Source organism: Solea senegalensis, linkage group LG4 (genome assembly GCF_019176455.1).
Source record: "Solea senegalensis isolate Sse05_10M linkage group LG4, IFAPA_SoseM_1, whole genome shotgun sequence".
NCBI classification, from domain to species: domain Eukaryota; kingdom Metazoa; phylum Chordata; class Actinopteri; order Pleuronectiformes; family Soleidae; genus Solea; species Solea senegalensis.
The window spans coordinates 21,013,679-21,025,820 of NC_058024.1; the positions used below are offsets into that span (position 1 = coordinate 21,013,679).

The 12,142-nt window shown below is 38.8% G+C and overlaps 1 protein-coding gene across 2 annotated transcripts in view; it reads left to right on the top strand.

Annotated features, from left to right (window-relative positions):
• Window positions 1–9,891, top strand: part of LOC122767567 (guanine nucleotide-binding protein G(s) subunit alpha-like) — a 31,122-nt gene extending 21,231 nt beyond the window's left edge. For both annotated transcript variants that reach the window (XM_044022902.1, XM_044022903.1), the window contains exons 6-12: window positions 3,842–3,896; window positions 4,107–4,180; window positions 4,444–4,502; window positions 4,604–4,724; window positions 5,807–5,937; window positions 6,343–6,410; window positions 7,480–9,891. In XM_044022902.1, coding sequence (XP_043878837.1) covers window positions 3,842–3,896; window positions 4,107–4,180; window positions 4,444–4,502; window positions 4,604–4,724; window positions 5,807–5,937; window positions 6,343–6,410; window positions 7,480–7,626 — 655 coding nt within the window. In that variant the 3' untranslated portion in view covers window positions 7,627–9,891. The remainder of the gene's footprint in view (window positions 1–3,841; window positions 3,897–4,106; window positions 4,181–4,443; window positions 4,503–4,603; window positions 4,725–5,806; window positions 5,938–6,342; window positions 6,411–7,479) is intronic.
• The last annotated feature ends 2,251 nt before the right edge of the window (window positions 9,892–12,142 follow it).

The window sequence follows — 12,142 nt, forward strand, 5'->3', positions numbered from 1 at the left end:
AGCTAATAATTCATAATTCAGCATATATGTTTTTTCAGTCCAGCTGTAAGCATGTAGCTCAGAAAGCCTAATCCCACATAGAGCTGTAGATTTATGCAATCTTATAATCTGAGTGATCCTTTCCTCCTAATCCTGCCACTGTAACGAGATGAATGCCTTACAGACGTATTATTGGCTTTGAACCAGTATATGCTGCTGTTGATTCTACGGTCTCGCGTGTCTCTCACAGCATAATAATCTTAAATTCAATTCACTCACGCATACACACACGCACACACCGTTGCTGTTACCAAGACCGGTGTTTTAATAAGAAATGTCTCTCTTCAGGTTTGATGTTAACACTTCAAAGGCAACATGGTTGAGATCGTCTGATGTTTGTACAAGTGCGGAAACATTTTGATATCATTCTATTCTTGGAAGGAGCTGTGGAGATTATGGGAAATTATCAGAAGACATTTTCATTAAGAAAAATGTAAAAATAAAACAAAAAACAATAGCACAAAGGAATTTAGTAAATGAAAAATAAAAATTCAAAAATAAATGTTTGTTTTTCTTACATAATTGCTCCTTACAGTTGTTGAAAATGCAAACTAGAGAAAAGAAGTTTAAAAAAACAAGAAGAAGAACAAAAAAGAAGCACGTTATCTTTTCCTGTAAATACTGGGTTATTTCAGTCACCAGACACCAGTGTCCTGTGTGTATTTCCAGTGTTTAAGTAAGCCTGTCTGCTACCTCAGAATAACCCTGACAGGTTATACATAAGACCACAGACCTCTCTGTTACTGGGGCAGCCACTACTATTATTTAGTTCAAGTTACTAGGCACTGTTATTATTGGCACTTCTCCTATTAATAGAGAGAACTGCTAAAAATTGAGCCATGTGCTCGTCCGGGGCGTGTTAATGCCTCAAATAGGGCCTGTGTGTGTGTGTGTGTGTGTTTGTAACTCATCATCGCTTCTACATCTGAGCGGTGCTACAACGGTGCTGAAAGACAACTCGGTTGGGCAGTTGTCCACTGAGGGCTGCGGGTGCTGCAGAGGTGCTGTGGTGAGGAGACTCTCGGCTCCTGCACCAGACAGAGTTGGATGCTTAAGTACATTGTTGTGTGTTTTCAAAAAGAGTATCAGTGAGTATGTTTCAATGTTCAGTGAAGTAAACATCAGTTTTTCGACTGAACTACTTTCCTTGTCCCAGTATACAAGCGCTAGTGGGGGTTCAGTTGAAGTGCAATGTGCCCGCTTTCCACTTCTACCAGTTTATCCTTGTGGGAGGCACTGGTGCCAATCCCAGCTGAGATAGGGGGAAAGGCTTGGGTACACCCTCACAGGGCCACATAGAGACAAACAACCATTCACTCTCACACAATCAGAGAACCCACACATCTCAAGTATGTGGATGGTTATGGGTTGTGACAACAGTTGTGTTGTTTTTCTCCTCTTTTTCTCTCCTCTTACATTGGTTTTGGATAATCTGTGTCATTAATTTGGGTGTAAATATGTTTAAAGACATTTTCTTTTTCCAATTAGAGAAGTGAGAAAGGTGGCGGGACATACGTTTTAATTCAGCGCACTAGTTTTCGCTTACTCTTGTCTCAGTTTTTCCTGAGATCTGAGTTTAATCTGCTTTCTTATTTTTAACTTTTGTTTCGTGTTCAAAATAAATTCATTCGTTTATTCCTGCCGTTCCTGAACTTTAAAATATTAAAAAAAGTCAGCATTTGTTTAGAGTTATGCATTTGGGTGACTTTGTTGTCCTCCGTTTCCTTTTCATCCCACCAGTGTCTTCTTCCTGTCTGTCGGGTAGTGTATCTTCCGCAGACCCAGCCCCCTGTTTCTCTCAGTGTGTTACCTGCAGCCCTCCTGTCACATTTCACTCCTGCCTGCCACATTCCTGGTTATCTCAGAGGGGGTTACATACCTCTGCCCCGCGAGGCAGCCGTACTAGCAAGCCACCGTCTTCCTGTTGTAAGAACGACGGGCAGAAGATCAGTCAAAGCAGACGGGGCGTGCACGTATCAAATGCGGTGGTGAGATGGTGTTCACCTTTTGTCAGCGAGAGCAGCCACTTTAGCAGGAACCCAGGCATCATTCTCAGTCAGTGGATCCCAAGTGTCTTAAGCTTGTAAAGCCTAAGAAAATGAGTGAAACTGCCCTAATTAGAGCTGAAGAATTCATCATAATTTCTCAGCCGTGCATTAAAATGTACTTTACAGACTTTACAGGCCGGTGACCTATCAACATGAAAATACAATATTTAAAGCTATGGTTTAATTGATGTATCATCACCCGATACACAAGCACTGTTGTGTTTTCATGACCATGGACTCGTAGCGAGGGGGATTCACTTGATTTTACTGTGCAGCTTCAATCCAAGCATGCACTAAATTCACATTAGTTATTTAATGCTTTGATGGTGCCAGTGCTCCATCATGTTTTTAATTTGTTGCATAGCAAATGTTGATTTAATAAAAAGAAAATGACATCATAAATTAAATCACTGTCACAATAACTGTCAGAAAAATCACAATGAGATATTTTCCCCCAACAGTTCAGTCCGTCTAGTGGAAGCAGTAGTAGTGTGTTTATTGTCACTTTAGCTATATACAGTACACAGCGTTAAAACAGTGTTTCATTTAGACCAAGATACAACTAAAAACAAACTATTACTGTACCATTTAGATATAAATGAAAGTAATAATAATTATAATAATAATTAGGATAATAATAATAATAATTAGGATAATAATTATAATTAGGATAATAATAATAATAATAATTATGGCACTGAACCTAAGTATGTGTAAAGTTTTCTTATAATTGGTTTAGTAATTGACCAGGTTTGCAATCTCCTCAATCATTATCTATGTAGTTGTTTTTTCATGTAGCCATTATTCTTTGTTTCCATTAACATTATAAAAGTATACATTTAGAAAAATGTTAATTGTGCACCGGTTGCGATAGAATTCACCTAAACTGTGCAACAGTATAATACAGGAAACGCTGACTTAAAAACAAAGCCATTCACTACCTTGGTGTTGCTTTTATAATTTGTGTATATCATTAATTTACAAGGAATATTTGAATAATTCGATCATAATTCCAAATGTTCAGAGATACAGTTTTATTATCTTTTCTGATTGCAATCCATTGTGGGGTTTCTGATTCTTTCTCTCCCAAAAATGCTGGAGAAAAGAGGCTGCGTTTGATCTGGCTATTCTCTAACATACATCTCTAAGAGAAATTCAAGTTGTGTTTCCCCCGCTGCCAGAATCAGTGTGTAGTTGCTCTTGAGGGCCGATCTGGGCACTGACATGTTGAAGCACACGCCTGCCTGTAGCAGGTGACCGTCACAGAGTCATCATGAAAACAACAACAGCAGTAATGAAGGCCAGTGCAACGGAATCATTTACATGGGTTTGAGGAGACGCTCTGCTGATCTGAGGGATTTGTAGGCCTGCACACACACACACACACACACACACACACACACACACACACACACACACACACACACACACACCCTTCTGTGCAAGCACTACTACAGCAGCTCCATTGATGAGGCTTCTCCTGTCTGCTGGTGACTCAGACTGGCTGCCTCAGAGATAAATTAAAACTCACGCCCCCTGGTGGCCATTTAGTGACCATCATTCTGCATTTCTGAGTGTGTGTCAGTCAGTAAATTACCAGCATTATAATAACATAGATTGATCTGCTTTCATTATTGCTTTGATTGCTTTGAACAAGGCAATTTATATAAATTGACGTTTCATTGTGTGTGTGTGTATTATGTTGTTCACTGAGCATCAGCTGAAATCTAACCAGCTGTTTTTGTTTCTTGCAGCTTCTTAGACCGGATAGATGTGGTCAGGCAGAATGACTACACACCCACCGACCAGGTGAGACACACCGGTAGTGATTAAAACCGAGTTGCGATGCATCTGAATGAATTGTTTTTACATTTTTTTATTATTTATTTATTCCAAAAGAAATTGGTTTTGTTTTCATTTTCTACACAGTTCAAGTTTGATTTCATTGTGTGTAATTTGTTGTTGTTGTTTTTTTCCTAAATGTAAGCTCCTCTTGTTTTCCTGTTCAAAATTTTCCAGGACCTGTTGAGATGCAGAGTACTGACATCTGGGATCTTCGAGACAAGATTTCAAATAGACAAAGTCAATTTCCAGTGAGAAAAGTTTCTATTACTAAGTTATTACTACTTATGTTGGCAAAAACTTTCAAATAACTTTCACACTAGTGTTTGCAGTACGTACAGTAATATCTAGAGAAGCAGATGCTATTTCTTTGGCCTAAGAATCATGTGTAATTCCATCAAATTGTAAAAGTTATCATCAGATTGAAATGTCGTCTTTCTTTTCAGGTTACATCCTTTGTAATTCCAGTCACCACTTTCAATACATCGCACTTTAAACCTTTTCTTTCCCGCAGTATGTTCGATGTTGGAGGTCAGAGGGATGAGCGTAGGAAATGGATCCAATGTTTTAATGGTTTGTTGTACTCCTTAAACCAACTCTATGTATTTCTCATCAGACATGAGTTTCATGTACAGTATCTGAGTATTTAGTTTGTGTGTGTGTGTGTGGTTCAGACGTGACAGCCATCATCTTTGTGGTGGCGAGTAGCAGCTACAACATGGTGATCAGAGAAGACAATCAGACCAACAGACTACAGGAAGCGCTCAACCTTTTCAAGAACATCTGGAACAACAGGTCAGTGACCCTTTTTCTGTGGATCTGTTTCATTAGCAAACCTGAAACAAGTGGCACACGTTCTCCTTCTATTATTGTGGGGTTTTGTTATTGGTCTGTTAAACTCAGAGACGTGCAAACATAATATTCCTACAGTACTACATTATCTGGTCTTATCACTTCATCAAACCCCAGTCTGTATATATTTGGACCAAGTACCCAAGAAAACACACACACAGGAGAGGATTTAGGGAGAATGTTAACACCACATAAACATGGGGTGGAGTGGCTCAGTGGTTAAGACCGGTACCCTATGTGCGAAAAACATCATGATCACGATGGTCGCAAGTTCGGTTCCATCCCTCGCTGATTGTACTCAATTCCATTGCTTTGGATAAAAAGCGTCTGCTAAATGACATGTAATGTAACAAACACGTAAAAACGCCACACTGACAATTGTCACTATAGCAGTCACTGTCATTGTTCACAAGAAACCCAAGTGGATTTTCTGATGTTACTGTGACATAGCAGTGACAAAGTGAACTGCTATTGTTTGTGCCAAAAGACAACCTCTTATCATAAACAACTTAATTATCAGGCTTGTGTAGATCTCAATATAGTATATAATCGGCTATTAAACACATAATGATGATGAAAGAAATGTATTTTAGTATCAGTAGTTTAAACAACACAAAGCACTTACAATCTAGGAAAAAGCTCTTCTGTCCTAAAAAATAAATTTTTTGTTGTGTGCACCTGTTTATAAAATGATTGAGACTATTCTTATTTGTAACTTTATACATAGGAAATTTTAAAAAGATTTAAAAGTTTTCATTTATTATTCCATATTTTGCTCACCAGCTGACATGATTATAAACATGAATTCAATGATTCATGAGGAAGAACGACATATATTTTCTGCTGCATTGACTCTGATCCCGTTTTCCCTTTAAAGGGAGTCCAGGAATTGTTAAGGAAGTGCAATTTTAGATCCGTGGAGTACTTTTTTTCTTAATGCAGCCTTAGACCTGTAAGTTTTTCAGTGTCCTCAAAATCCAAAAGAAATCTAATACTGAGCTAATTCTCCGTTTCCCCTCAAACAGGTGGCTACGGACCATCTCTGTAATCCTCTTCCTGAACAAACAGGACCTGCTCGCTGAGAAGGTTTTGGCAGGGAAGTCGAAAATTGAAGATTATTTCCCTGAGTTTGCACGCTACACTACACCTGATGATGGTAAGAGGTTGACACTGATATCAGTTTGTGTAAATCATGCACACGTTTACTTAATGAGTAACAGCCTAATTCAAACGGTTCGGTACAGGAATGAGCCAGATTTAGCTGGAATATGTAGAAGGGAAAAGTAACGCCCACTGATATGGAAAACCTTATGAACTAAAGAGTGTCAGTGTTCCTCTGCAAACACTAACATTCACATTATCAGCTATGTCACCACAAGGATTTACCTGTTCATAGATATGTATTTTCCCTTCAAATGAACATGTTTTAGGTAATCTGACCACATTTACAACCTTTTTTTGTCTGTGCTTTTTTTGTTTCTTGTATTGTGTTGACAACAGTACCTTAAATATGACCAGAATTCTTCTTCTTCCTCCTCCTCTTCTTCTTCTTCTCCAACAGCAATACCAGAGCCAGGCGAGGATCCCCGTGTTACGAGGGCCAAGTACTTTATCCGGGATGAGTTTCTGGTTCGTTCAAAACTCATATTTTACCTGTTCGATTTTCACATTTTTATATTTGTTTTGTCTCCCTGGTACAAGGAACAGTGTTGTCCAATGTCCTATAAACAAAAACAGGACTGTTTAGTTTCCATGACTCACTCTGACTACAACATTTCACTCATCTCTTCCTCTTATATTTTGTCATTATATCAGATAAGTTGGGATAGACAGAGTTTACCAATCACATTACATTTAACGTGTCATTTAATTAAATCTACACTTGTTACACACTGTATTACTAAGTGAACATAGCTGAGGGAGCAATACTGGTTTTGGGAAACGACACAGACGAATCGGAGCCAAAGTCTTAACCAAAATAAAACAAATAATAAAAATGAAATCTTTTCAATATTCCACTTTTGTAAATAGGAATTTGTTTAAATTTGTCTCAAGAGATTTTGATGGACAGTCTGAGCATATTTTATAATCTTCCTCTCTAACCAGTTTATTAGTAGGTTATAAAAATGAAATTCCAGTACGATCAGAGAAAAATATATCATCATATTGATTTGGCTGTTAAACCTGAAAATGACACACTGAATGACTTTGGTACAATATGTAACTTTGTCTTCGGTCTTCCTGATATAGATTTGAAATAAGATAAAGCCTTATCACATGAAACACACATTAAAAAATAAGGATGAGAACTTCAACATTTATTTATTGCACTTTTCAAGTGGCACAGACCATAGAATGATCAAAAATGGAATAATTAAATCGCAGCCTTTGTGGTTTTGATTTTTAAAAGATGAACTGTTCGGCCCTAAAGTTAAAACCAAGGCAGACTCTTAATAACAATGTCCACTGTAAAATCCATAAAAATACGAAGACAAAACCTTTGTTGACATTGTACAAGAGAATACAACTATGAGATTAGTAAGTGAAAAGCGTAAAATAAACCCAGCAGTTTAAGTCAGACACGGAAATATCGCAAAAAAGAAAGAAGTCAAACTGCGTGTAAAAAAGCATCACATCTGTATCTTGAAGATCTTGAGGACATTGCACTGACGTGTCTTCACTTGTGTGTCTCCCTCAGAGGATCAGCACAGCCAGCGGGGACGGGCGGCATTACTGTTACCCCCACTTCACGTGCGCGGTCGACACAGAAAACATCCGCCGCGTCTTCAATGACTGTCGCGACATCATACAGAGGATGCACCTACGGCAGTATGAGCTCTTGTGATGGGGAGTAGCATCCAGGCGACTTATTTACCCACCGACTGACCTACCTACCCCCCCACCCCCACCACCAGTTAGCCAATCACCCCCTTACACTTCCACCAATTTCACCAAACTGAGGGAACAAGCCAGCGGCTGAGCAACTGCCCTCCGCTCCTCTCCGCCCTGACACAACTTCTTCCGATAACACAGTTTCAGAAAAAGAGAACAGTGGAAAGATGTTTCTTTTCTTTTTTTTTTTTTAATAAAAGGAAAAACAGTTAAGGATGCACCAACAAAAGTTTCATCAGTGATTAGCCAGGACTCATCGCTGTTCTGACCCAGGAAGGAGGGTCGAGACTGGAATCCCTTTGTGTGGACTTTTGCTCCTTTAAGGTCTCGTTCTCTCTCAGATATATGAACACACACTCGCTGGTACACACACAGACTACAGCATTAGACAGTCAACAACCCCATAAGTAGGATTTAATATCCCGCATCCCATGCACACACACACACACACAGAGACCCATTTTCAACCAGGTCCTCCTGCTTTTAACAGTACGCAGAGGCTGGATTAACTAATGCATCTGTAAAGAGAGAGAGGTAGTTTATTCACCGTGTGCTGAAGGAAAGGAGAAGAAGAAAAAGATAGACGTGGAAGGCAGCAGCGCAGGGTTGTTAGCCCTTTTTATTTTTTTTTTCTTCTTCCACTCGTGTCCGAGGATGGAGAAACCAGTAAAAGCAGAAAACAATTTAAAAACTGAAAAAAAGAAAGTGAAAAAACACACACACCACACAATGCATAAATTCATGCATACCAGTGAACTTCATGCAGTGCAAAAAATACAAGCTATATATATAGATATTTATATACGAGTGTGTGTGTGTGTGTGTGTGTGTGTGTGTGTATATATATATGCATATATATGTATATATGCATATATATAATATTCCTGTAATAACACAATTCAACTTTTTTGTTAATTTTAACCCCATGTTGTGTGTTGGTGTATACTGTGTGCGTGTGTGAGAGAGATCTGCCTTTGTGCACTATTTAACCCCCACTCCCCTGCACACATACACACACACATAGACACCCTGCTCCCCTCAGCTCTCCTCCCACACCCCCCTACTGCCATATGACAAATACTCAACATACGGCAAGTGAGAAGAGACTAGAGCTTTTATCTAATAAGGAGAGAAAAAAAGGACAAAAGGAAAAAGCATGATGTAAAGGTTAAAGACAGGACGGGATGCAACATTTTCACCTGGGAACGCCCACCCCCACACACACACACACATGCTCCAGCCCTCACCAGCCTCTCCCCTCCCCTCCCCTCAGCTGTTGTCTTGTTCTCTCACCTCTCCCAGTCCCACGTCCTCCACCTGTCCCCCGGCTTTAAGTACGTCTGTCTTTACTTTACTGCTGGACTATTATTCTTGTACAGACTGTAAAATGTATTATTTTGTACAACTTTATTGAAGAAAAAAAAAATAACTTGTAGAAGATCCCTGTGCCTTGATCACGACTGTACATGTAAAAATGAGCTAATATGTAAGTTATGTTTCCACTGCGCTGTACAGCTGGACAGGTCTGTCCCACCTCGTCCGTGCTAGCTCACCCCTCCGCTAGGACCTGTGGGGAGGGGCTTCGGATCGGGGCGGAGGCCTTTTGTCTGTCGCTTTAGTTTCCTCTTTTTTTTTTTCTCCCCCCCCTCCCCCCCACGTTTGTTTTGTTTGTTTGTTTATTCATTTGTTTTGCTTTTGCTCTCCTTTGGTTTCTATAATAGGATTTGAAGAAAAGAAAAAAAAAAAGATAATCAGACACATCACCTTAATGCTGCGTAGTGAACGATACTGAACCATAACACAATTTAATATATATAAAATATATTTCAGATTTTATATTTTATATATATGTACTGTACACTTATATCTATCTCCCTTGTGAGCTGTCCCACAGCTGTCCTTTGCTTTCTTGTCAGTAACATCTGCATAGAAGGTGGCCATTCTGGGTGCAGTGGGATGGGTTTGATTGATTTCTTCTTCTTTTTTTTTTTTTTTTTTTAGCTTGAACTCTTTTAAAGGAGAAGGAAATATCCAATTGCAAAACATTGCTTGTTTCTACATAAACCAAATTCTTTTTGCTTAAACAAGAAAAAAAAAACTGTTTTAGTGTTTGGTTCATTCTCATGTCAGTATAACTGTATCTGAGGTCCACATTACACGCTTATAACAAACACCTCAGCTTGTACAACAGTCCTGCAATAAATGCAACGTTCATTCAGGTAAGGGTAGAGTCAATATTAGAAACACCTTTCAGTAACCTGTGTTCCTAACAAGCCACTTTTATTAGGCACACATGAACAACACCTGTTGTTCATGCATTGATCTAATAAGCCGTGTATGTGGTGGTGATTGTGCGTCGAGGCTTGTAGACGTGGTCCAGACAACCTGCTGAAATTCAAACTCGGAATCAGAATGGAGCGAAAAGTCAATTTTAGGTGACTTTGGACATCAGACAGGCTCAGACACAACCATCACTATGTTGTTTTCATATCAAAAATAGAAACGGGACACATTTATGTCTAATGAAGTGGTCGGAGTGTATATTCAAAACTTATACATTACACAGTGCTTAAATTAGGAAAAGGGGAAAGACAAATATACAACATCACTCAAATTAAACATGTAAGTAAGTAACAATAAGTTGACCAGCAACAAACTGTGAGATTGAGCTAATAGTAAACATATAGTGCTGACATTTGAACCTATTAGGTTTACCCATTAATCTGCCAACTTCATTGTTTAACTAATCTGCTAACACTCAGCAGTTTGACAGGATATTATTTTTTTTCCTTTGAAACATAAAACCTGTGTGTTTCATGTTGCTTTGTTCTAACATTCAGAGTCAGTGTCACAGATGTGTTCCCTGAACACAGTATTTCATTCATATTAGGCTTTAGTTAAAGGTGAAAATACAGTCTTAGTGTTTAATTGTATTTAATTGTTAGTTGGACCGTCTAGGATACAAGTTCATATTTCCTCTGGTTTGAAGGAATACACTGATGTGAGTGCTGTCCGTCATGATACACCAGATACACCAACCTTGAAGAGAGGCTGTAGGAAAACTTGAGTAGACATGTTGATCATGTTTTCACAATATGCCCTGATTATTTTTTTTTACCAGCTTTTTGGATCAAGGAAGTTAAAATCTGAGAAGACTGGAACTCGATCTTATCAGAGGAAAAGAAATGAACAAGTTATGTCACAGTAAGGACCCAGATTTTGTCTTATAGCCATTTAGATTCAAGAGGAGACGATCCGACTATCCATGGAACCCTCACTGAGACTTCATCTGTCAGTGGAGCAACATAATCATATCATGAGGTGAAGCTGGTGAATTCCTCCTTGAGTCACATAAATTCTTCACTCACTGCCACTTCCGGGGGTTAAAGTGTTTGCAGACCGACAGTCTCGCCTCACAATGAATGGAACCATTGTTTGACAGCACAATGGTTTTTAATGTTATCCTAATGTTATACAAGGATTTTAATGGAAGTTGACGCCACGATTAAAGCTCAGGTGAGACGACACCTGCTATCAGAATTTTACCGTCAACTGCATGAGGTGGCTACTATTCTTGTGATTTTTGGCCAAAGGTTTGGGGATTTTGGAACCTGGCCCCTGAGGTTTTCACTCATTCAATCCAGCCACAGTAGACACTAGTGGATGATACTAGTTGAGGTCAGTATGTTTTAAGTTTTTTAAGTGGTAACTGATGGGGATTGAAGCAAACTAAGAACATCCAAAGGTTTGCTACCCATATTTTTGGTGGTATAGTATAGCCAGCCTTGAACTTTATTTTTTAAAAACATTACATCTCTTACTGCTTTCAAAGTTTAAACCACAATTTCCTCATTGCCACCACCATCCACATCCCTGGTGCTTTACACATACATGGGAGCAAATTATGGACATAAATATTTCTATTTCATTTTCAAGGCAACACCTACTTTCAATTCAGTAACTAATGAATATATTTTCACAACATGCAGCAGTAGATTTGTTGTTTTAGCAATGCTATGATCACAATACAGTGTAGCTATTCCTCAGTCACTTTAATAGAACTCATCCAGAAAATAAGGAAAACATGTATACAAAATAATGTTTTCTGGGGGGAAAAAACTGCTTCAACAGTTTGAAGTGTCAAGTAATGTGACCCACACTTACACTTGAGGCTGTTAAACCTTAATGTTATTGGTAAAACCTGTGTTTGTCCTTCTATTTCACACACACACGAGTGTGTATGAGTTTAACTCGCAGACAACTTGTTAATATACAAGACCATTTCAATCCACATGCTAATGATCACAGAACAGACCGGATAGTGCATCTATTTGAAGCTAATTCGAATTGGTGTCACTTCAATTTTGCAATTGAAATTTTGTACACTTCAACCTTTTTATAAACTCAAGTGAACTGATATTTCAGAGTGCCCTGTAATACATAAGTTCCCTCCAGCCCCACAAGAGGGA